Source organism: Lonchura striata, chromosome 9 (genome assembly GCF_046129695.1).
Source record: "Lonchura striata isolate bLonStr1 chromosome 9, bLonStr1.mat, whole genome shotgun sequence".
Taxonomy (NCBI): Eukaryota; Metazoa; Chordata; class Aves; order Passeriformes; family Estrildidae; genus Lonchura; species Lonchura striata.
In genome coordinates, this window is record NC_134611.1 from 2,395,434 (window position 1) to 2,421,326 (window position 25,893).

Here is a 25,893-nt window from a genome sequence, read left to right on the forward strand (position 1 = left end):
AGAACATGCAGCCAGGAGTGGAACAAGGATGAAGTCATCCCTTTTGTCAGCTGCTGACTCTTGTATTGGGCTAATGAAACAAGTGAACCATATCTTATCATTAGTTCCAGCTGAAATCAGAACTGGGGAATTAGTACAAGAACACCAAGTAAAAGACAATTCATAGCCATTTCCTGGAACATTCCCTGTCAGACAAAACCCCTGATATTATGAAATACATGCATCTGCATCCCAGTATCTACCACCCCACTCAAGTTTCTTAAAAGTTCTGAATTTTGCAAAAGGTTGTATTTTAGGCATCTGTAGTTGGTCGAAGGTGAAATTTAAACAAGGGAAAAAAAAAAGTCTGACCATTTAAAATTCAGTGGGCAAGTCTTCAAACAGCTTTATAAAACAAACAAGTAAGTTTATTTTTAATCATTACTAAAATAGTTTACATAATATACAAATATGCTATGAGGACAAATTTGAAAATAAGTCACAGTTGTTTTTTTTTTTTAATAAAAAATATTTGTCCAGTGAAATGTTCAAAATTTAAATGCCATCTTTTCCTTCCTGAGCTGTTAAACATCCAGAACAACAGCACTTCCATGTCTTCTTACTGTTTTTATTTCTGCCCATTAAAATAGGAAGCATTATCCATTGCTGGATCTCAATAGTTAAACAAATCCACCTCTGGCTTAAGTGACCACAGCTCTGTGTCTCCCAAACTCTGCTCTTTTGTATGCTTCAGGTGATTTTGGTCAATTCCACTTAACACCCCCAACCCTGCCTAGCAGAAAGAAGCCAAAAGCTCCAGCTCCTCAACAGATTTTCTTGGTTGAAAATGAATTGTTTTTTTTTTTTTGCAACAGGACAGTTCAAAGGGCTTGTGAATGAAAGATGGGCCTAATTTCTCAGCTGCTACAAGAAAATATCCTATTAATTTGAGAGCATCTTCACACATTCCTTCACACTCAACAAAACCAAATGGACACAGACCAATAGCTCAGAGCATGAAGCAACAGCAATGAAATGGAAGTGCTGCTATTCTCTTTATTTTTTTACCCAAAGTATTTAACAAGAGAAACAGGTACTTGTGAGAAACTCTTGACATGAGAGACTAAAAAACATTTTAAAAGCATGCTCTGCAAATCTGTTCTTTCCTAGAAATTTATACAGCAAGCAGCCAGCTGTACACAGATACAAGAAGTTATTTTTTTAGGATATCAAGTACCACAAATAAATAAATTCTCTCAATGCAAAAATAATGATCTTAGTAAAAGGAGAAATAACCTATATCTTCCTAAAGTTTTGTTTGGAAAGGAGATAGTGTGTACAAGGGGATGACATTTTATCATTTCCATCCAAAGTTTACAACTTGAAAAACTTTGAAGAAGAGTAGAGAACCCCTGCAAGCAGCCAGGCAAAGAGGTACTGAGGAATTATTTAACTGACATTAATATTACTGACTTTAAGCAACCTTTGTACCTCACCTTTCCTCTTTCTCCAGAACTGTTTGGGACAGGCTCATTTGAAGAAGAACTGCTTGCTAAAAGGCTCTCTACAGACCACGGATTTTTCAAGCAATTATGCTACTTCTACAAGTAGCCAGAGATAGCTGACATCTATGTTGTGATCCAATGGATCAGGAAGAAGCTTGTGCTTAGACTCACATCACTTTACCATCATTTTCAGTTGATTTCTTATGTTAGAAGTAAAGTCAGTCATTCTGAGAGATGAAGGTGATGGTTTTACATTCTGTTACCTTGTCAAAAGTGATACCAGCTTTATGCACCACCAGAGAAGGATCCTCACAGCAAGGCCAACAGTGCTTCAACACAGGTTCAGAGGCAGACGAGTGACTCTGAACTGAGGCACAGAAATGTTCAGCTCCAGGATAACAAGGCTGAATGAATCACTGAATACAATTTACCAACAAGTCCCTTGCTTACACATTGTAGTTTACTTAGAGAAGTCCCAGTTACTTTGGCAGAAACAACCCTGCCAGTTTGTGGAAAGTCTCTGCACAGAAAGGACTGGTTTGCTGCTGCCTGAGCTCAGCAGCCACACTTAAGTTCTTCCCTGTTCTGCCTTGCAACACACATTTTGTGTCTTCCTCCTTTCCCAAGTGCTCACCAGCAACTTTTATGTGCATCCCTCTAGAGGGAGGCCCTTTTCAGGCCAAACAGGCAACACAAGATGAGATATCCGGCTCCACAGTCCACTCAGCTTATCTGTGTCCATGCTGTTGTAAGAACTAGGAACATCTGAATTGGTGAACTTTGCCCAGAGGAAATCCCGGACTTTCTCCTCCACTTCTTGAAAGGTGAGGCTCTTTCTCAGTGACTGCTCATCCAGGAGAACTGTCAGCAGAAGGGCCACGTCCTTAAACGCTGCGTTTTCATGGTCACAATACTTGTAAAAGATTAAGGTGGAGCCTGCAGGCAGCGACTCAAATCGATGCACCACTGCCACCTTCTTGCCTTCACTGAAGCCAGAGCTGAGCTCTGTGTCCACCTCCTGCTTGACAGCATCACTGTCCAGCACAGCCTTGCCCACCCCGTCGATGCTGATTGTGGTGGCATTCTGGGAGGAGGCAAAAGCATTGGCAATCTCGTTGCTCAGGCACCTCAGGGCCTTCTCAGCTTCCTGGCCAGCTGTGAGCAGCAGGATAGCAGGCTCCAGATGCACGTGGGAAGAGTTAAGACGTTTCTCAAGGGACACACGGGCTTTTCTCCACAGTTTGGGGTCCTGGCTTTGGTAAGTATTTTTTAGTTTCTCCATCCGGGCTCGAAACTCTCGCAGAATTTCAGCATCTCTCCTTGAGGAGGTTCCACCTTGAATTCCACTCCACAGGACATAAAGCAACGGGACACAAATTAACAGAACAACCAGTAACAAAGTCCAGATCTTGTGAAATCCATTATGCGATTCACCATCATCTATAGAGAGATGGAGCAAACAAGAAAACAATGTTTTAAAAGGCATCAGAAGTCAACAAGTGAAGGGAAAATAAGAGGAAACAGTGAAATCATCTCATTCTCAATACTGGTACAGTAGTTGAAAAGCATAGAAAAGATGATCTAGTTAAAAAAAAAAACAAATCAGAAAACACAGTTTTGAACTCAAGCCACTTTGTGAAGTGACAACATTAAAAAACCCAACATTTTTACATGTTCCCAGATTGACTAAGACTAAATCATACCTTCTTCTGAAAAAGTCTTAAAGTTCATCAATATTCCATTCAATTTTATTAAATCTAAGAGCTTAAAACTGCTCTGAAAAAGGTCAAAGCTTCTCCTACATTTACTGCCAGGAGAAAAGATCCTATAGAAAGCCTGGCTACACCAGAATGGTTTCTGTGTTATTTCTCTTTCCTATTCCCTTAAGATAAAAATAGTTCCTGCAGCAATTTTTGCATCTCTAACACTGGTGGCCAACACTATCAGAGAGCGTTGTGGCCTTTGGATCAGTGAGCTTCACAAAGTACACAAATCAAAGTGTACAAAATATCAGCTACTTTGATTTGGTTTCATATTTGAACAGTTAAATTAACACTTATTTCATGCACTGTGAGCAAAAGGCTCTGCAAGGAAAAGAATTCTGTTCCCAGTAAAATGAGTGACAAAATACACCAATGTTTGTGGAAACAGGAAGAACTGCATTCCTTTTGTTACCTCTTTACACCCTAACTTTTATCAGGACAGCAACACAACAATGGTTAAATAACACCACCACTAGCCCTGCCTCAGTTTTAAACTTGTAAACATTACAGATAAGAGACCTCAAATTCAGGTGAAAATGTTATCCATTATACAACACCCTTCCTTCCTTCATGCTGATGACATGTCCCAGCAAGCAATCAGGACCCTCAGCTTAACACCAACTCCCAGGAACTGAAATACTTAGAAAGGCATAAAAATGGTTAAATGTTGCACAAACATGAAACAGAAGTGAAAGCAGAAGTCTTACTTTTGACCAAAGGCTGTGGCTGCTTCTCTGTACTGGACTGATACCGAGATTTACTTCTGCCTGTTAAGAGATTAAGAAGGAAACATGAGAAGAACACTAAGACAATTATGATCAATCTTTCAGCAGGGAGTTGAAATCACCAAACTGCATTATTTTCAAGGAAAAGCTGTTCTTAGCTATGTTTTTACATGCAAAATTCCACAAAGCTGACAGGAAGGGTAACAAAGCACCCTGCTGAAGCAAACACAGCCTTGTTAGGTCAGAGCAAAGGTGAGGCTGTCACCTCATCCCAGGTGGGGCTGGGTCAAGTTCAGGGTTTTCAATTTCTTTCTGCATCATTCTCCCTATCATGCTCAACAGAATCATCTTGAACAAGGAAAATGACACCTTCACCACTATTACCAGCCTGAAAGTCTCACTCAACTGTCAGAGCAAATCTCAATCTCTACTCTTTGCCAAAAGCCATCCAGACAATCTTGCCTAGAAAGCACAAGTCCCCAGCCTACCACAAATCACCCCCAAAGATTTTCAACTCTTGAAGAATTATGCAAATAAAACTCAAGTACAAGATGATAAAATGGAAGAGATTTAACAAGCTGTTATTTTCTGCACAAGGATCCCATGTCCCAATTAAGCTTCCTGATTTTGCTCAAGAATTTGAGAGGTGTAAAAATGGAAACTTAATTAATGGACACACTAGATAAACAACATAATGCAAGACCTAAATAGAAAAAACAAAGCAATATGTTAAATGCAGTCTTCTTTTCCCTCTCCATGTAGCTTGGGTTGGAGATCTGCTTCATCAGCAGTCAGTTTCTTGGGATGAATTATGCTTTTAAAGCAAAATGCAAGGTTTCAACTTCAAAATATACTTTTGGTCTATTTAAATGGACTCAGACAGCAAAGTACAAGAGGCATTATCCATAAAGTGTTATGAACAACTTTCCCAAGAGAACAGAATATGTACTGTGCAATTTTTGGTCAGCATGTTTTCTACATTCAGCCAGTTAATTAAAAAGACAGGAGAATTTATGTCTCCTTGTTGAACAGCAACTGGTTCAGAGCTGAAGGCTCTTTAATATATAACCAAATCAGGACACTGTCAATGGCACTATTGAGAATAAATTGAACAAACATACCCTGCAGTAGTTATTTAAAGACACTGAAATAAACTCCATAACCTTGTTTCTGTATGAATGTAATTGCAGAAGGTGCTAAAAGCAGCTCTGGTTTAAGCTGGGGCTTAACTGGCTTAATGAACTGCTCTATTCTGTAATTTCAACCCCCTACCCCAAAAGGGCACAGCCATGGAGTTTGTCACTGGCTAAGCTTATCTCAATCTTCTAAGAGTTAACAGCTCAAAATCACTCTGATTCTGTAATACATCACAGCTCTGTTTGCACAGAGCAGGTTTCATATTTGGGTGACAGCTGTAACTCACACAATAAAGGAAAATATAATTCAATAAACAGTCTAAAACCAGATCTTACTCTGCCTAAGAATTATGCATTATTTACAACACAATTTGTACAAAGGCCCAGTAAATTCTATCTTGCTTAATTCAAAAAGTCTAACTTCTGCAGACACCTTAAAGATTTCAAAGTTTTAAGTGATCTACCAAGTTCTTCACCCTGCACACAACTAACCACTCCTGCAGCACCTGGAGCAGCACAGAAAAGTAAAAGTACCAGACAAGATAGAACTCTCTGCACCAATTCATTTTTCAAAGGAATTTCACAGATGTGCAGCTACCACAAGATGAGCTTCTCTTCCTGAATGCACCATGTTTAAAAAACAAACAAACAAGAAAACAAAAAACCAAAGCAACCCCTGCAGGTTCTTCAGACTGAAATCTGATTTATAAAACTTCAATTATCTGTATCTATACCTGTTGAGCACAGAAACAAGGACCCAGATTTTACTAAGAATTCAGAACATTTTCTTTCAAGTACTCTTTCAATAGGAAAAAAACCCACAAACCAAACCAAAACAAAAACACACTAAAAAAAACCACAACCCCCCCCCCTAAAAAAAACCAAAAAACCAAAACAGCCCCCAAAAGTCTGAAACACTGGGAGCTAGTCATTAGATGAGCAGACTGGATTTTGCCAGCAAAGAAAAATGCTGCTCCTTTTCAGGAGTATAGAACAACTAATTCAATCACAGCAAGCCACCACTTCTCAGGGAAAGGATAAAAGGGAAGGTTTGTGTACAAACTAACATTCACTGCCACCAAAAGGTGAAGGTTTTGTTCCTTTCCTCAGCTTACCCCACAATGCCTCTACTCCATGCTCTGCACTTACTGTCCCATGAGTCAACACCAAAAGAAAAATAAAAGAGAAAGTGAAGCATTTTCTGTGGTCAGCAAGCTGAATAACCTCACAGAAAGGCTCTGACTGGAATATGCTGCCTTCTCCAGTTTCTATTTGAATCTGCCTCCTGAGCACATGCCCATCTTCCCAGACAGTGTCCCAGGGTACAGGAAAAACCAGAAGCAAAGGAAAGGAAAATAACTCTGTCCTTTTCATCTGATGACTGGGAAAGACTAGGTTCTCTTGTTTAACTTACTCTGTGGTAAAGAAGTTGAGTAGCACTCTTGATTTTTCTCAAGGAAGTCAGCCTTTATTTCTGAAAGCAAAGCACAAATGGAAGAACTCGGTTACTGTAGGAATGTGCCCCCTGTTGATGGAGTGAACAAATTACCCTTTGTCCCCTTAGAAAGGAAAAAAGCCCAGAAGTTTCTCTTCTCAATTTGGTTAAAAGACACCTCATAGGACCTTGGGGACTTCACCTCAAACTTAAGGATAGCCAATTGAACAGAAGCCAAAAAGTCCCACCTAACCAATTCACTAGAAAAAAGAAGAGAAGAAAAGAAGTAAATGCTCTTTTGTGAAGTGTTTTAGCAGGAGCAATAACCTCTTGCCCTGGCTTGGTTTTTCTCTGTAAAGAGCTTTTTTATTTTCCCTTCTATTAAAACTTTTTGTTTCCAACGCTGTCACAGGAGCCATCCTGCTTCTTTTATACCACCTGAGGTAGCTGAGCTATCAAGGGTATAATGCTTATTTCTGAGAGCTTGTGAGACCTAGCTTGAAGAGAAAAAGCATTATTTGTAGTTACCACATCAGAAGTCAGAATAGGACAGACCAGCCATACATGCTTCTAGCTCTTTCTGTGAAACCCTCACAGCTTATTAGGGCAGGAGGATATGCTGAGCTGCCAAACCAACCCTGCAGCATAGGCACAGCCTCTTGGACCCCTCTGAGATGGAGAAAGTTACTGTTATCTATCAGAAAGGGCTTAATATGTCCCTTCACACCAAGGCTCTTGCCAATATGGCAAATCATTCTTATGTCTTCTTTTAAAAAGACACATAATTTCTTTCTGTGGCTAAAAATTATCCTATTTTTTCCCTCACTGTATCTCCCCATTGCTTCTGCAATGCACATGGAGAAAAATCTCTGAGCAATGAGCAAAGTGCTCCCTCACCTTGAAATTACTTGGTGTAGTCATTGCCCATGCTAAAGTCAAAGATAGCTCACCTCTTCAGGAAAAGAACAGTTTTCGTTTTCTTTGCCTAGTGCAATTAAAGGTCCACTCTCCTAAGTTTTTTGAAGCAGGTATGATATTACTCTTCTTTTTGTTTTGCTTTTCAAAAACCACACATTTGGGTATTTATCGAAGTTGAAATCTGCCTTTTCTTGAGTTTAAGGTTTTTCACCCAATCAAATTATCATCATATTATAACCAGTTTTACTTTGGCTCAGGCAGGAGTACACACTTAAACCATTTTTTAAAAATAAAGCCTTTTTCATCTATTCAGATTTCAACTCAAAAACTCTACCTTTTCTAAAACAACTGAATGATTGTCATTTTAATACATTTAAGCAATAATTTGTTACACCATGGAAAAAGCACTGATAAAAGCTGCTACCTTTTAATGGTGCAGAAATGTGTGGTTTCTCAGTTTTGTTACTGTCATAAGCCTTTGCATTTTCCTTTACTGGATTCTCTTCAAAGTAAACTGAAGTACCACCTGCCAGGAGGAAAAAAAAAAAAAAAAAAAAATAAAAAGAGGATTGGCAACATCGTAAATCATAAGGACCAAGTTGTAGTTTCAGAACATCCATGACCTAAATCAGTGATTTTCCAAGTTGTCAACTCCCAAAAGTTACTCTCTTAAAATGCAACAAAAAGCAACTAAGACTTGAGATGCTCATAGTAAATTTGAGTTCACTAGAAATACAGCTGTCTACACCACCACATGCTTCTTTAAAAAAAATATTTTTTAGGAAGTCTCGGCTTAAAAACATTGAATATTAGGAGCCAAGAAATTCCTTACACTAAAGGGATTCAGTGTAAACGCTATGGGAATATAGAGAGTTTTTCCCACAGCTTTGGGCACTCAACTTACAAACAATAATTGTGCTGTCTTATGCAGCATTGGGCAGAGGGGGAAAGAGACAGAAGCAAATACAGAAAATAAGTTCCCTTTTAATGGAGTCCAAGCCATCCTTTAGTTAGGTCTCATTCTCTCCTAATCTGTAACAGCAACCTAATTTCACCCCTCAGGTAGCTGGGAAGAATCTAAACCAACATCTTTCAGCTATTTGCCAAAGTACAGAGTCATTCAGCTATGAAACCCAGCTTAGTTAATGGCACTAACTATAAAGAGTAAACCCTGTAGGATATCAGAGGTCACAGAGCAAAGGTCAGGGCTGGGAAACCAAATGCAGGAGAGGCTAAAGTTCAATCCCAGAATCAAGGGGCTGACAAGAAAAAGGTCAAGGATAGAATAAAAAGCTGTTTACAGCTGGGTACAGAGATCTTGGCACAGCTATCAAGCATCAGCAGAGCAAACAAAGGGAAGAATACAATATGTAATTTTTTTCTAGCATTCACTCTGGGCCCTTTTAGTCTTTAAACAGCCCAGGGTTCTGCTGGCGTTCAATTTGTTTCTGTAGCTCTTGTACCACATGCCAAGGGCAATGCACAGCTTGCCACCTAGTGTTTAGTAATTTTACTTCAACAAAGAAAACAGCCTTTCTCTAATGTGCTCTGGCAGTTTCAGCACTTCAGTGTATGTCAAACATACTTAGGAGAAAAACAAAACCACCAGACCCATCCAAACCACAAAAAAAGGGAAAAAGCTGTAACAGTTAAGTATTTGCACCAACTTAATGGGGCCCACAAAGCTCGGAACAAAGATACTCAACAAATTAATTTATTTTCAGGAACATCAAACTACACATCTGTAGTATCTCACTAGGTACCAAAGTTTTACAAGGACAATCTCCCTAGTAATTGTGACCAGAAGACCAAAAAGATCTATGAATATACATAGGGGTACTCAGGCAGTCCCTACTCTTAATTCCTCTTCCCTTCTTGGCATCAATCACTATTATTTGTGTTACAGAGACTTCCTAGAAGCTGTACTAAAGTCAATGTAAGACAACTTCCATGAAGATTGCTAGCATGTATCTTCAGCTCACTGATTTAGAATCTGCCCTGATTCAGGGCAAGGGTTTTTAGGCTCTTAAAACTCTGCAAGCTCTTCTTAAAGCTCTTAAAGCTTTCCAGCTCCCCAAGCAAGATGCCTAACCTGTATTTAAAACCTCTTAGTAGAAGCCAGGAACCAGTTTCTTAAGGTGTGGTTTTGCTTCCATTCTGTTCTCAGGAGCAGGACAATTATGCTCCCCCAACAACCCAGCCTGCTTATTCCCCTGCCTCACCATCCCCTAAACTCTGCAGGAAAAGCACAATACTGCATATCTATAGATGGGGGGGAAACCAATCCTCTGCTTCTATATAAACAACTGGAGTCTGTTATCATACTTTTACACCTGTTGTGCCTATAATCCAATGCAGCTGCTAAGAGCTGGGGAGGGTGGGAGGGAGAGGAGCATCATTTTTAGAGCCATCTAATTAAAAATCCAACCCTCAGCTGGACCTCCTGGAACAGCACAGCCACGTTTAAAACACTAAGCCTATTATACCCTGTGAGCCACCATGTGGGAGCAGGAGATTTTTTCCCAGACAAACCTCAGTACCTGCCTAAAGAAATACTCATAACCTTCCTCAAGATAAGATTTTTCTTCTTCCATGCCTCCTGAAAATTCTGCTTCTGGAGCAGAATACAGGCAGACAATTCCTGGTGACAAAAACACAGATGGGAATGGAGAACAGTCCCAGGCTAGCCCAACACATCCCTGAGCACTGCCACACTCCAAAACAGAGTAAAGAGGAAGGAAGTACAATTTACTCACAATTTCCTGGTGGAATGGCAAGCTAAAGCCATGTGACTATGTTACACTGAGTTAGCATGTTGCTATAGTTTTGAGAAAGACACAGCTGATGAAAATCAACTAAAGTAACAAGTAGGTGCCACCCAGCCCTAACACAGCAGCTTGTTCAGCCCAGTGTCCAGGAGCATCCTTGGTGTTTCAAAGGAAGAAAAATCCCAGCTATGCACTTCCTCATAAGCAGTGCTGCTCCGGTAAGGAGCACAGCCAGTGAGGGATTGATTCCTTCAGCTCAGTAAACCCTGTTTAAACCCTGCCTTTCAAAACAAAGCAGTGTTAGTAAAAGTTGAATGCTGGGGTAAAACACTGTTCCAAGCGATGCAGAACGAAAAAACAACCACCAAAAACCAGCCGCCTGAGGTTTCAGCGGGCTCTGCACGCACCCATCCTTTAGAGATCGTTTCTCCTCCATCCCTGGTGTAGGGGACAAGAGCCACGGCGGCATTTCCTCACCTATGTGCCCCGGTGACACCTGCCAAGGAGCTCGAACCCAAAAAAACCACATTTCCCTGGGCGTGGGGCACGCCAGCCCCTCCGGGAGCTCGGGGAGCTGGAGCCTACCTGGCGATCGGTACGCTCTTATAGGGGGTCGCGTCAGGGAGTCCGGGGTCCCGAAGGGATGCTCGTCCCCTGAAACGAGAAACGGGTGAGGGGCACAGGCGGCACCTCAGCTCCAGCCCACCAGCCTGACAGCCTACCGGGAGCACCGGGCTCACCGGGAGCCCTGGGCTCGCCGGGAGCCCGCGCTCCCGCCCCGGCAGCCCCGCACGGCGCCCGCCCGCCCCGCCGCGCCCTCAACCACATGATCCACCGCGCGCCGCTGCGCCCGCCCGCGCCGCTTACCGTGCGGCGCGCCGGGCTGGGCCGCGCTGTCCACCTCGTCCCCGGGCTCGTCCGGCCGCGCCGCCGACAGCCGGGGGCTCTTCCGCCGCCGCTTCAACCCGGGGCCGTCCGGCGGGGCCGCCTCATCGTCGCCGCTGCCCACCATGCCGCCCGCTGCCGCGCCGCGCCGCCTTCCCCGACCTCGTCCTCTGCCCCTTCCTCTTCCCCGTCCGCCCACCGCCGCCTGCCCGGGCCTGCAGCTGCCGCCTTCCCGCGGCGGCGGGGGCGGCTCCGCGGGCCTCACTTCCCGCGGGGCGGGACCCGCGCCCGCCGCTTCCGCCCGCGCGCGGAGCGGCCGCCGCGGCGTCACGTGGTATGGCGGCCGCTCCGCCATGGCCCCGGCGCGGCCGCACCGGCCCCGGTGCCGCGGCTCGGGATCGGCCCGGCCCGGCGGGAGCGGCCCGCCGAACGCCCGCCCCCCGCTGCTGCCCCCCAGTGAAAAAAATGCGGGACCGGCGGGGCCCCGCGGGGGCGGCCCCCGAGGGCGGCCCCGGCCCGGCGCCGCCGCTCCGCGCCGGGGTATTTGCCACGTGCGAGCCGGTCGTAGCGCAACAAGGCCAGAAAAGCCTGTGAAATAAGCACAAATAGCTGAAAGCAGAGAGGGGAAACAGCGAGGTACTTCCAGGGATGTGAGGTCCTCTGGCACTGATAACGCTTCACTACTTTGTTCCTTAGTGTGGGAATCTTTTGGTTAATTCGATCTGGAATATCTCACTAGGCATTTCACTTTTCTTAGCTGTTTGTTCAGATGCATTACTGGTAAATAGGGATTTTTAAATGCATTTGATTGTATTCTTGATAAAGCATTTTTGCCCAGGCATGTGGTAGAATTCCTATGGCTGGAGATTTTGGAGATGCAATTTGACAGGACTACAGGGTCTCTAGACTCCCTCCCTAGCAGCTCAAGACCAGCTTGGAAATGAGTTGCTAAGCAAATAGAGACCCTTTTACAAATTCACAGAATTATTCTGATTGGAGGGGATGTCTGAACATCATCCAGTCCTGCCAAGGCAGGGTCACCTGGAGCAGGTGGCAGGAACATGTCCAGGTCGGTTTGGAATATCTCCAGAGAGGGAGACCCCACGCCCTCCCTGGGCAGCCTTTCCCAGTGCTCTGCCACCCTCAATGTAAAGAAATTCTTCCTCACGTTGAGGTGGAACTTCTTGTGTTTTAGTTTATGGCCACTGCTCCTTGTCCTGTCACTGAGGAGAGTCTGGCACTCCCATACAATCCAGCCGGAAGGCTGGGTGAGGGAAGCTCATTCAGCCTCCACTCCTGTGCCTGTCTTCTCTGTACAAAGATTTCAAAATAGAAAATACCCTAAGTTCTTTACTAACACATCATAAATGTTGCAGTTTCACCCAAAAGCTAGTGCGTATTTGTGAGATAATTTGTGAGATACCTCCTACTGTACCAGCAGTAAATATTGTCATTCTTTTCAGTCCTAAAAGCAAAACACACACATTGAGCATTGTGTTCTAAAGCAAAAATTAAAGAGGATGTAACAAATACCACATCAGGAAAAGAAAATCACCATAACAATGGCAACATCCTTTTTTGTAACTGTTTTGTGATGACTTCATGCCCTAGGCCAGACAGTTAATTTTCCTGCCAAATGACTTTTTGGGAACCAGGTTCTCAACCTGGAGAGGCTGAAATGACCCCCTGATTTTGTCACACACTTGCCACCAGTTCCGCGACACTTGTGCTTCCACAGAAATGGTGGCCCCTCAGCCCCAAACACTCTGTTGAAGGGACTGGATGGTTTTAGAGACACAGGGATAGAAAAGACTTGGATTTTCGTGAAGCCCTTGCCACCTGCAGCTCCTCTCTGCTGCTCCTTGGCTGTTCCTTACTGAGGGAGATCAAGTCATGGTGTGAGGCTGATGGCAGCTAGGAGCAGGGCCCTCAAGGTGACCTTGGCCCCTGTGAATCAGCCATGCCGAGTTTTTCCTTCCTGCTTTTCCATTCTCCTGGTTTTACAGCCTCTGCTGTGTCTGGTGAGAGGTTGATCGTGACAAGGGAATGTGCTGAGTCTGCCATGGCCACTGTCCCCTCCCAGGCTCTTTGGGTGACAGAGGAAGCCACTGTCAGAAATGAGGTGTAGTTATGTAGTGGCCAGCACACCTCGCCTTCTCATCACCTTCCTGACATGAGCAGTGTCAGTACTGATGCCTGTGCACATGCTGACACCCCCGGGTAACATGGCACACACATTTTATTGAGCCCTCTGACACTGCCTCTGTGCTCCCTGGGCCAGTAAGTGTTCCTCCATACAGCATAAAAAAGTACTTTTTTCTTCCCTTTTGAACCCAACCTCTTACCTGTTTTAAAAGTGCCTCCAGCAATGTAGGGGGGCTTTATTTAGTAAAATTGAAACAAACCAAACATATTAGACCCATCCCCCCTTTCAGCCCTCTGCTCCCCAGACTGAGGAGTCCCAGACACTCAGTGCCTTTCCAGCACTGCTTCAGCTGCCTTTCCCTGTGTTTTGTCTCAGCCTGGGTTCCTCTGGGGATGCTGGTGAAAAAGCAGGAAGCTGAGTTCCAGGGGCATTGCTGTCTCTGTTCTGCTGCTCCTTGTGCTGCTGCTTTTCCCTTGGAGTGCTCCATCTGCTCCTTTCCTTGGAAGGTGTCCTGGGCAGGGGCAATAGGTTGGAACACACCCATGCCTATACATGCCACTGTGCAGGTAGCACGTTAGAAGATATTTTTGGGAAAAGCACTGCCTAAATGAGGCCAAGGGCTGACACACTCTCAGATCTTTCCCTGCTTTGCATTCTCTCCCCACTTCAGGGAACACGGGGTGGGCTCTGCATTCCTTTCCGCAGCCTGATGCTGGAGACCCTCCATTTCCCGTCCTCACCATTCTCCCTGCACTGGCAACGTGACATTTCCAGAGTCTGCGCTTTGCTGCCGAAGTGTTTGGGTTAACTTTTCTTGTAGCAATTTTCCCAAATCATCTCCCAAAGCAGTTCCCTCCTTTCACTATCGGTTTCCTCGCTTCAATCCGCAACACCGATACTGAATGCAGGAACCCGCCAGTCATGCAGAGCGCCTGGAAAAAAGCGCACAAACACAGAGTCGCGGAAACACGGCCAAAAAAAAAAAAGGAAGTTATTGTTTCCGGAAGGCTCCCGGGAATGATTGCGGGAAGGAAAACTACAGCTCCCAGCAGGCAGCCAGGGAAGGGCAGAGTTCACCGTCACGTTTCCAGCGGAGGATTCGGGGTGTGCGCTGGTGTCCTGCCACCAAAGGGCCTCTGGGACGGAGGGCAAGGGGAAAGGCCAGCGCTGGCCTCCTCTTGCCACCTCTTTGCTTCTGATCGCCGCCCTGACCGGCTCCGAACCTGCCTGCCTGGGTAAGCGTCCGGCTCCACTTTGTTCTGCCGACTTCCTTCTCCTGCTGGAGCGTCAGCGTCGGGAGCAGGGAGGGGAGGGAAGAGCGCGGGGCGGCGGGGCAGCCCCAGACCGTGTCTTGGAGACCCCTGTGCCGCAAAGCTGCTGCTTTCGGAGGCTGGGCTGCAGACACGTATAGGAAACCGCACGGACCGCTCTCCCGCGGGGAAAGTTTCCTGGGAGTTTTCCATCCGCCTCAGTGAGCCCAGCTCGGTCTGTGCCCCGAGTGCTTTGGCCGGGGGGTCGTGGCTGGAGGGTGCGGGGCCAGGCTGCGGCTCCGGGCTCGCAGCCCCCGGCCCGGCGCTGCTGAGCCCGCGGGGCGCTCCTGCCGGCTCCGACACGCTGCAGGCAGGCGGGGGGAGCACAGGAGGAGCAGGGCACCATTGCTCCGTGTCGGCCTGGCTGCAAGCTACCGTGTGCCCAAAGGCAGCCCGCCCAGCCCCAGACTCCGGCCTGGCGTCCGGGAGCAAAGCTGAGGGATGAGACAGCGCTGCCTCACCCCGCTGGCACGTCCCAAGATAATGCGCTTTGCCGCTCTGCCTTTGCGCGCACGGGAAGCAAAGCAGCTGACAGCCCACGGGCTGAAGGGTCGTGGTTAGGGGCGGCACCCGCCCGTTTTCACCTTGGGAATCACGGAGGAGGAGCCTCCTCCGCCCTGAATCGCGGCTCCCGTGTTTCTGCTTCTCAGGTTGGTGGGCGTGTAGTTGGGATTGGCCGGACCGGGACGGGATGGTGGCTGCGACGGGGGCAGGACTTGGTCAGCCTCTGGAGCAGCGGGGAGATACAGCTCCGTGTGAACGTCGGAGAAAGTGAAACCAAACAGTGAGGAAGCCAGAGCTCCAGGGGAAACGAAAATGGAAGAGAATCCAGGTGCGGATCTGCTTGGAGGTAAGTGAATCCTTTGCTTACTCCATCTGCTAGGAAAATCCCTTTGCTGCCAGTTTTCAGCAGTGACATGAGAAACCTGGGCAGAATTAAAAAAAAATCGGTAAAAGAATCCCATCTTTTCCAGGCCAGGGAAAGCAAGTTGCCATCATTTTTTAAAGTTACTTTTAGTTTTCATTTCTGATCTGCAACAGGTTTAGATGCTGTGTCCCAAGATGGCAGCACAAGGAATGCTGAAGAGAGAGATCCAGACTGGAAGACCTTTCTTCCCTACATCCTGGTGCTTCCCATCTGCAGATGCTTAAATAATAAGCCATTTTTCCACCACCTGTGGTTGGAAAAACTCTAGAAGAGGCAGGGCAGGGAATAGTTTGTGCCCAGCTTGAACAGCAGGATATCTCCAAGTTCCTCATGTTTCAGTTTCTACCCTGTACTTACATTCTGTAGGAGCCTTGTTATGACTAGTACCTATGAATATGTCAGTGATAAAGTGATGCCATCACCACCTCAGGTCTGTCCTAGACAGTCAGAAGTGTCACTGTAATAATCAGCAACAAAGAATGTAAAAATCACGTTCTGACAAGTGATAAGTGCAGCCTTGTTTCTGTTTTCAAATTAGAAGGGAGTTCCTCACCCTTTTTATCAGTGTTTATTCTAATTATAGCGTAATCATTTATGTAGTGCTTGATCATTCATAAGCAATTTTTCACAAATAGTGCCTGAAATTTGAGCTGCACTTTGGTTCTGTGAGAGTCAGAATATGTCACAAACGCTGTTCAGTTGCAGAATCTCTCTATTGAATTATACTCCAGTGTTTGTTTCTAATTAAATGTTGCCATAGCTCTTTGGGAGAGCAGCTCCAGCACAGAAACAGAGAGCATGAGCAGAGCTATCACATTCAGACAGATGCTTGAGGTGCATTGGCATAGCTGTACTTAACAACAGCCTTAGGAATTCTTCAAATCCATCACTATCTCTGAAATCCCACTATCTGTGGAAGATGTGGTAACATATTTTGCTACTGAAGGAAAGAATTGCCTGCCCATCCCACCTAGGACATAAGCTGGGATTGAGTTAGCTTTAGCATGGCAGCTGTAAGGTCTGTGGTTTAGAGAAAAAAAATGTTGAAAACAGAGCAGGGTTATGGCTGTTGCTGACCAGCGCTGGCACAGAATCAAGGCTTTCTGCCCTTGCCCAGCAAATACCCTGGGGTGGGAAGAAGATTGGGCAGGGACCCAAGGTGGGAAAAGGGTTGTTGAATACAATATAAAATCATGCTCAGCAACAAAAACTGGGGCAAGGGAAGAAAGGGAGAAGGAGGTGGCTTCCAAGGTAGCCATTGCTGGATGACTGGCCTGGCATCAGTCTGCTTGTAGCAGGTGGCGAGTGATTGCTTTGCATCCTGATTCCCTCCTTCCCTTCACTCAGCTGTCTGGATCTCAACCCAAGAGTTTTCTCACCTTGGTCACTCTGTTCGCTCCCATCTCACTGGGGGTAAATGCTTCTGCAGTGCCAGAACTGGGAGTTGAGTAGGTGGTGGTAAAGCACTTGGTATTTTTGTGTGGCTCACTGGGCTTATTCCAACAGCTGGACCAGCCCAGGGTGAGGTGGGGAGCACAGCAGAGTGTCCTGGGCACCAAGAGGCCACCCAGGAAATGCCTGGGCACCAAAAGGCCACCCAGGAAACACCTGTGCACCAAGAGGCCACGCAAGAAGCACTTGGGCACCAAGTGACAGGCAAGTGGCTGGAGACGTCCTGCAAACCAGAGGAGAGCTCTTCAGCGTGTGAATCAGCTGCTGATGGCAGAGAGACAACACTCCTGGGTTCAGCTGGTCCCACACCAGAGGAGAAAGCTGCCCAGGAAACTGAAGTATTGCCAGAAGAATCTGACAAGACAAGAGAAGGTGTCTCAGAAAGACCTGTGGAAAAAGAGGACTTGGATGAAGGTGAGTGTCTCCCCACCCTTGGGTCAGATAATTTGGGCCTTGGCTTAGAGGAGGCAGAGCAGGAGAAAGAGTTTTTGGTTCTTGGGCTAAGAGATGAAGTGTAGGTCTGTGAATTTTATTCCCTACAGCTGGGCTGGGCCATGAGAATGTGGAAAGCAAAGGAGACAGCCCTGTCCACCAGGAAACACGGGAGCACCAGGAGACAACTGGGCAGTGTGAAAGCCTCTGCAAAGCAGAGAAAGATGCTTCATCAACAAGCAAGGTGCAGAGCTCTGACAATGAAATGACACATTTGGATGTGACTGGTGTGGAAGATGTCCCCAGGGGCCACTTGGCAGAGAAGAGCAGCAGTGCTACTCTCCCAGACTGGGAGCCAGAGGCACTCAGAGAGCAAGAAGCACAGGAGAGCGAGTCCCAAGGCACATTAAGGAAAAGACCAAAAGGTGAGCTGGTGCACTGCTGCTTTTCCACTTCCTACATTTCCCACAGGCATTAGAGCAATAGTTGGGTGAGATGTCTCTTAGCCATTGTCACTTTTCCTGGAGTCAAGCAGCAAAGAAGGTATAAGAAATTAATTGGCTTCTCTCCTTCTCTCACCTTTGGCTCCTGTTGTGCTTTGAAAGGCATGAAGCCACACTGCACTCTGCATTGTCTTTCTCCTTGCCCAGCCCAAGACTCAGGGCAGTATTAACCCAAAGCAGTATTCCCTCAGCTGGGAGCTCCTGATTTGCTTACTACAGCTCCATTTACCTATTCCCTCGGCAGTGAGTGGCTCATTTCTTTTCTCCTGTTGCAGGGGACACAGCCCCAAACCCAGAGACTCTGTCTTCCCTGCAGAACATCACTACCCAAAACACAGAGCAGGAGAAGGCCAAAAAGTCCCTCCTGTGGAAAGGTGAGGAAAAGAAGCTTCCCTTGCATGTTACTCATCGACCAGAAGGCACTGATCCTCCAGGAGCAAGTAATGAAGCACATTTAATTACTCTTCTCTCTCGAGACCTTTCACAGCCTCTTCTGAGGGTTTGAGAGAAAAAACATCCCCTTAAATACAGGCTCAGTTTGAGCCTATAGTGGCAGCTTTCCCTCCAGCTCTTCAGCCTCAAAAGCTGGCATATTGTGGTCATCATGCTGTGAGTGCCCTGGGATGTCCTGGGAGGTCTGGGGGGCTGCTGTGCTGAGGGTCCCACTCCCCAGCTCTGCTCTGTCATGGGGCTCTAAGCAGGAACAGTGATGCTGATCTGCACCAACACATTTCTCCTGTTAGAAGGAGACTCTGCTTTGCCATGGAGAGGGAACAAGCCATCGTGTCTGGACCTTGCTGCCTTCTGTTTTCTGAACAGAAGACTGATGGCCTTTGTTCACTCATAGCATGGAGGAGGGCAGTGAAAGCAGGATTTTACCTGGGTCAGACACTTCCATATGTGGTGCTCTGAACAGTCATAAACCCTAAAGAAAACAGAGGAGGGGGAAAGAGAAGAAAGCTTGTGGTCAGCTGCAGTTTTCTCAGGAGGGTTTGCACAATGCTGTAACCTTGCCCTCATCCCTGGAGCTGCAGCCCCCTCACCTGGCACATTGGAGTGAGACTCTCACAACAGAGCCAGCAGCCCCTTCACCTTTCCAGGCCAACTTGCTCCACTTTCCTAGTGCAGGGGGGAAGCTCTGAGAGGGGAGAAAGAGCCATTGTAGGTACTTTCCAGCATGTCACTGCAGGTCACTTGGGACTGACTCCTGTTCCCCGTCTCGTCTCTCCCCTGCTGTACAGGGCTTTTCATCGTGGGCCTCATAGTGCTGGGCTTGTGCATCTTCTGCTTCGGCAGCCCGAGCTCCAGCTCGCAGCAGCCCCGCAAGAACCCCACGGTGGAGGCATTCCTGTCCCAGTTCGAGCAGCTGCAGCACAGGTTCCCGGGCCAGAGCCCCGACCTGTGGCTCCGCGGGCGCAAGTTCCTGCGGAAGCACCTGAACGCGTCCCAGCCCACGCAGCCGGCCATCATCATCCTCACGGCCGCCCGCCGCGGCGAGCGGACCCTGCGCTGCCTCAGCGCCCGCCTGGCCGACTCCTACTCGGCCGCCCTGCACGGCGGCACGGTGCAGATCGAGGGCAGGGACAAGGCCAGGCTCCACAGCGACCAGGCCAAGCTGGAGGTGGACTCGGAGCTGAGCTCGGCCTTCCAGGCCGGGGGCCGAGCCGCGGTGGTTCACCGCTTCGAGCTGCTGCCCGCGGGGGCCACCCTCATCTTCTACAAGTACTGCGACCACGAGAGCGCCGCCTTCAAGGACGTGGCCCTGCTGCTGACGGTGCTGCTGGAGGAGGACGTGCTGGAGAGGCACATCAGCCTCCAGCAGGTGGAGGAGAAGGTCCATGACTTCCTCTGGGCCAAGTTTACCAGCACCAGCAACCCCAGCTCCTACGACCGCATGGACTCTGACAAGCTGAGCGGGCTGTGGAGCCGCATCTCCCACCTGGTCCTACCCATCCACCCGGTGCAGACCATCGAGGAGGGCGGCTGCTATGCCAAACCCTAGGGACAAAAATGGCCAGAGCCCCGAGGAGGGTTGGAAAGATGGTCCTGGCTGGCTCTGGTACAGGCAGAGGCACAACTGGTGTTACTTCTCTTCAATTTGACTCTTGTAGGTTCCTGGGAAGAGTTTGACAGGTGCATGTTGATCTAGGACATTTTGGAAGCTGAGTCCTGGAAGTGATACACGTTTCCTTCTGGCAGATGGGCACAGGGGGTGTTTTAGAGTTCCACAGGAGAACATCAATGTGTGGGGAGGCAGGAAGGAAAATGGGACCTGGCAGGTAGCATTTCTATCAAGGAATAGACTAATAATGTTCACAACTAGTATGGCAGAAGGATGCTGGGATTCAGCAGCTCTTTCATCTCTCCCTGCCCCTCAGCTTGCTAAAGTTGTGTTCATCAGTCTCACAATATACTTTATCCAGGGAGCTGCTGGAACACAGAAAGGTCAAATTATTCAAAGCCCACCATTTTGAAGGCATGCTTGAAAAAGAAAAGCAGTTTGCCAGTCAAGGGTGTGACCTGTCAGCCCCAGTAGTGTCCCACTTGCACAGCCTGATTGATGCCAGAAAAAGCCCAGATCCTCAAACAAACTTGCAATTCATAGCCCTCCTGAACATCAATTACCAGAAATGTCATGTTGTCAGCACTTGAACACTACCCTAATGGCAAGGATCCCATGAGGGGATCCCAAGTGCCAGAGAACAAGCTCCAGAGCCAGAGCAATGAAACAGTTGCTGTCACTGTAATAGTGTGAAGCCTCAAGGGATTACACAGGTTAAAAAATGAATAATACAATGTAATTTAATGCTTCCTCTCTCTAAAACAAGTCCACTCGATCCCTTTGCCACACAAAGGCTGTGATTCTCCCCTCTGGCTGATGCTTTGGTCTCACACAACAGATTGTTCTTCACCTGGATCTCTGGTCTGTGTGCAGGACTGGCAGCCTGTCTGTCAGCCTCTCTCCAGGTGACTTCTATTGATGAATGTAGATGTTAACACTGATATTTCAAACCATGTAGGGTAGCACACCAGGTCCTTGCCCTCCAAGGATACATTTGCCTCCCTTCCAGGCAGATGGAGCTCTGGCATCTGCCAAAGCAAGTAGAAGCAGAGCTGGGTTAGCTGGTAAAGACAAAATCTCAGCCATTAACACTAAAAATCCTTGACAAAGCAGGTTTAATTTCTTTCCGTGCCTTCTCTTCTGCATCCTAGGAAGAGAAATCCAACTTCTAGAAACACTGTGGTTTCCCCACACACTGTTTTTGCAGGTGCTGTGGGGCAGAGCAGCCAGCTCAGGAACACCTGGAGGGGCAGGTGCAGGTTACAGCATTTATTATAACCCAAGGGGCAGCCCCAGGGACCAGCCCCAGGTGCCTGTGCAGAAGGAGCAGCTGTAGCAGAGCCAGGCTCTGTGTCCAAGCAAGAACAAATCCACAGCACCACGGTGTTTTTTAGCAGCTGCACATCAGGGTGTTCCTTACAGCAGCTGGACCCTGGTGTTGGATGGGTCTCCTGCCAACAGTGCCTTGCTGACCTGCCCCACCAAGGGCTTGGGGAGGGGCAGCCCTCCACCCTAAAAACCACAGCCTGTCTCTTCTTTCCCCCTGCCGTGTGCCTTGACATGTCCCAAGGGATTAGTGGCCCTTAACTTTGAGGAGGGGACAAAATGAAGGAAGAGGGAGGGTTATTTGTTCATGTTCTGGCCAAAGAACAGATTTTTGGTTGGTTGGGGATGTGAAGACAAGACCACAGGGGTTTTAACCGTGGTAAACCCTGGGCTAAGCATGAGAACTACCTGCTGGAGCTCAGGGCATGGTTTGATAGAAGACACAGGTGGCTTCCTCCTCCCCCTCTTTTCTATTGCTGTACACTACTTTGGTGAGAGAAAACACTGTGTCCTGCTCTGCAGGATGTTGATGTAAGAACCAGCAGAGCATTAATCATGCTATGCCAGTATTTTGTTGGAAATCTGTATTTTAATATTCTCTCTTTCTGTTTTACATACTGTGTTTACAAGGCATAGCCCAGGTATGCAAAGGCAACTCCCCATTGCTGAAGTGTCACCCACCTGAGTTCTTCCAATACAGAGATATTTTTGTAGCCTTTTAAAGACAAATATCTGCTTGCTGCTGCAACAGGACTTCTATTTAAAAATAAAAGGTGAGATTGTGAAAGAAGCCAGCAAAGTGAGACTGGAGTCTGACTGTATTCCATTCTTTTTTTTTCAGCTAATTTCATTAAGCCAAAGAGATCATCCTATTAGGCAAAGTTTTATTGAGGTCAGGGCTGTAGCTGTGCAAACAAAGTGATTATTTGCTTTTCCTGGAAAAACTCAAAACAACATTTTCCTCAGTTGTTTGGGGCAAATATTTGCAGCTTTTTCAACTGAGACAAAATTAAAAACAAACCCCCAATGAGCTGCTGGATTCAACCCAGGCTGAAGGACACAGGAGTTTGCATAATTCTTAATGATAACAAATGAAACTGAAATCCACTGACAACTGAAATGTTTCAGAAATACGAAAAGCAAATATTTCTCATTTCAACAGATTGGTTCCACTTGATATTTCACCACCTCAGCACACTCAAACTTTTACTTTTGTGATGAATTATTTTGCCCAGCTCTAGCCTAAACAGAAAGAGGTCTGGAAAAGAAAAGATTTACCAAAGGATTTTCTTCAGTCCCCTGACAACAATAGCCATAACAATGGCACCTGCCTTCACATGGACATCCATGTGATTGATTGCCAGAAGTAAACATCACCCATCTCCTGTTTGATGCCAGAGGAGGAGATTTGGTCTTACATCAAAGATTTACATGAAAATCCAGTGCCCCCAGGTACAGCAATGCTGTTTTTTGATGCAAAACTCACTGTTTTCTGATGCAAAAACCAGGCTGCTTTTTTAAGTCTTGCAAATTAATCCAAAAGTGAGTGCAAAGGGAGCAGCTGAACAACCTCAGAGGCAGGAAGGTGCACTGGTGAGGTTTTTTTGAGTCCCAATCTCTGCAGCAGCAGTTCCACAGGGAAGGATGTGTTGACATGAGGTACTCAGTCCTAAAATTCACCTTGAAAATTACAGAAGAGCACAACTGAGGGGCAAAACCAGTCCTGGAAGGTCAGCCTGGACTGCTCCACCACAAAATCAGATTACCCTGTGAATATGCTGCTGTCCTGGGAGCAGATGTAGCTTTGTCAGCCTCAGCATTTAAAGCCAAGTGGCGCAGGCAGTGCTGCCCAGGTGTGGCACCTCAGCCTGTGCTGCTGCAGCAGCCCTGCCCCTGTGACAGGTACATCCCTGCCACATCCCTTCTCACATTTTTGCACCAGCACTGGAGCTGGAAGAAGGCAGGACACAAAAGGAGTGACCCCACTTCAGCCACATTTCTCCTTTAACCCCTGTGAGCTCGTCTGCAGCTTGACCCTCCTGCAGCTCCATGCATAGGGCTGCTCTCTCGGGGGCCACTTTCTGGCCTACAAAACCTCCATTGTAATTGAGATTTGCAGATATTGGGAGCTGGAAGCTGTTTCTATTTCCCACCTCAGACTCTGCAGGGGAAGCAGCTGTACAATGAATCACACAAAGGAGCTTGGCCTCAGCCTGTGGAATGTGGATTCGAGAGCCTGCGATGAAAAGGCTCAAATAATGCAGCTTAAAGGTGTGTTCCCCACAGAGCGAGGGGGCTAAGCCATGGCAGGCACCCCCTGGCCCCTCACTGCTGCAGCTGGACTGTGCAGTTCTGCTGAGGCTGAGGAGAGGCTCTGCAGATCCCTCCTGAGGGCACTCAAGAGCTGAGGATCCTCTCGGAGCCAATGCAGAGGCATCAGGACAGCACAGCACAAGGGATGGAAACAGCCTCCACACAGCTCACAGTCCTTTGAGGTCTGCTCCATGCCCTGCCCCAGCAGCCCAGGGACCACTCAGACACCTCTGGGACACAAAAACCAGGACATGGCAATGTTCACAGGGGAGCAGACCTGGCCAGACAATGACAGCTTGGGCTGAAGGAAGCCCCTGATTTCTGTGTAAACAGAGTTGAGTCTTTAGGGTTGCTCAGAGCGGTAGAAACAAGGATCAGCCACAGTCCTGGGCAAAGCTTGTGTCTGCAGAGTGCCTGGACCACACAGGTTCCTTCTCACAGGGAGAGAAAAGCCCAATTGTTCCTGCTCTGGGGCAAGCACCAGGCTCCCTCCAGCAGGCTGGGCAGCAGCAGGAACACAGAGAAATAAAGAGGTGCCTCAAGACCTCTCCACACCAGGCCAGTCTCACATGCATTTTTCTTAACTCTCAACCTCCATAATGATGATCCCAAGACTTTCCCCATGAGAAGGCAGCTGTGACAGGTGAGTTGGGAGCAGAATGCACCAGGACCTGATGCAACAGCAACCACAGGCACAGCTTCTCAATTCCAGAGGCCTGTGGTCCCCCTCCTGATTGTGTTTGGAAGATTTTTCGGGAAACTGTTGGCTGATGGAATCAAATTCAATGAAACAAGAGGTTAAAGTAACCCCAGGCAACTTCCAGAGGGCAGGGGATGAGTGTGAATCAGTCCCAATCAGGATTGGCATCCTATGATGGAAAACACTGGCTATGGAGAGACAGCTGGGATGAAACCATGGGCATTACCACAGGGGAGATCCTCAAACTCATGATTCCTTTAAACGCTGCCTGGTGGCAGTACAGACCTGCTCTCTGTTAACAGGACACATGAAACTGGGAAACAACAAGGGGAAAGCCCCTTGTGAGGGCAGAGCTGAATGCAAGGGCACAAAGGGCTGCTGCACATGCCAGGCTCAGTCTGCTCACACATAACTTATCCCACAGCAGAGCCAGCTGGCCCAACTGGAAAGTGGCAGCTTTACTTTGTGGTCTGGATAAAGACAGTAAGGAAAAAAAAATAATTGAGAGTATTGGATTCGAAATTATTAAGAGGCTGGGAGTAAGTTGTGGTGGCTTTGTTAACAATAATTAAGATGTATTTAATCAGTTGAGTTACCAAACCTTCCCAGACACAGATTAATGTTGGGGGGGGGGGGGTGTCTCAAGACTACAAGGGAACCTTTCTCTCCCATATTCTTGTTCCCACATTGACTGAGAGTATTCAAAACCTCCTCTGCACCTCGAGGAAACAACCACACTGCATGAATTCGGGATGTGAAATGACAAGAGCAGCATTTTAAACACCGTCCTTCTGCCTTCCACACTGCACTAGTATCACCCCAGTGAGCACAGGAGGCTCAGGAGTGATGAGAGGGGATGAAAGCAGGACTAGCAAAAAGGGTCAGGAGAGAGGGGCACGGAGGGGCCCTGGAGGGGAGAGCATCGGAGGCCACTTGGATTTGCCCCATCCCGCTCCTGCAGAGCCTCACAGGCAGATCCCCCTCTCCAAATCATCCTGCTGCACAGCCTCCTCCTGCCTGCCAGGGTGTGGGTCTCAGATTCAGTCAAAGAAAGAAACTGAGAGTTTCTAGCCAGGCAAAAGCCTGAGAAAGAGCTGGGAAAGAATGTAAATAATTATTTATCTCTTGTTGTTCACATTGTTTATAGTTAAGTTCTATCACTGTGCGTCAAGCACTCTGCACCAATGGTGTAGGTTGTTTTTACTTTAGAACCAACAAATTTGATCCTTGCGAAGCTCTGTATAAAAGAGCGGTGTAATTTGAATAAATGGGAGTTTTACTCTCAGCAGCCTTCTGAGTCAGTCTTCTCATTCCCGTCCTGCCTCGACAGCGATACCAGGGCTCCTCTCGGACGCTGCTTTGGAGAGGGGCTGGAGAAGATCAGACGCTCTGAAGCTCGCCCAGCTGGAGCCAGCCAGCCCCCTTTTCTTCTCAGGCACAGCCTCTCCCCCACCTCCGTGCGCCTCCACGATTTTTCTTATCTGCAGGGCAGGAGCTGGCTCCGGAGGAGCATTACACGGGGCTGCAGCAGGGCAGGACGGGCAGGACTGAAGCTTTTCTCCCCTCCCTGCTTTTGTAGGCACGACGACCGCGTCCTTTGTCAGTGC

At 47.5% G+C, this 25,893-nt stretch overlaps 2 protein-coding genes across 3 annotated transcripts; one reads left to right on the forward strand and one right to left on the reverse strand.

Moving 5' to 3' along the window:
- Positions 1–360: 360 nt before the first annotated feature.
- Positions 361–11,469, reverse strand: LOC110478991 (torsin-1A-interacting protein 1). Its single transcript, XM_021545994.2, has 6 exons — positions 11,097–11,469; positions 10,815–10,883; positions 7,886–7,987; positions 6,523–6,582; positions 3,955–4,014; positions 361–2,924 (listed from the first exon to the last, which is right to left on the reverse strand). Exons 1-6 carry the CDS (start codon positions 11,467–11,469, stop codon positions 2,128–2,130), a joined length of 1,461 nt encoding a protein of 486 aa, XP_021401669.2. The 3' UTR covers positions 361–2,127.
- Positions 11,470–14,343: 2,874 nt separating this feature from the next.
- On the forward strand, positions 14,344–22,076 carry TOR1AIP2 (torsin 1A interacting protein 2). Of its 2 annotated transcripts, none has more exons than XM_021545891.2 (6): positions 14,344–14,495; positions 15,221–15,420; positions 17,005–17,364; positions 17,493–17,807; positions 18,161–18,325; positions 19,127–22,076. In XM_021545891.2, exons 2-6 carry the CDS (start codon positions 15,387–15,389, stop codon positions 19,885–19,887), a joined length of 1,635 nt encoding a protein of 544 aa, XP_021401566.2. In that variant the 5' UTR covers positions 14,344–14,495; positions 15,221–15,386; the 3' UTR covers positions 19,888–22,076. The 2 variants fall into 2 exon arrangements, with proteins under 2 accessions (XP_021401566.2, XP_021401567.2); XM_021545892.2 differs by having other exon boundaries at positions 18,161–18,259.
- The last annotated feature ends 3,817 nt before the right edge of the window (positions 22,077–25,893 follow it).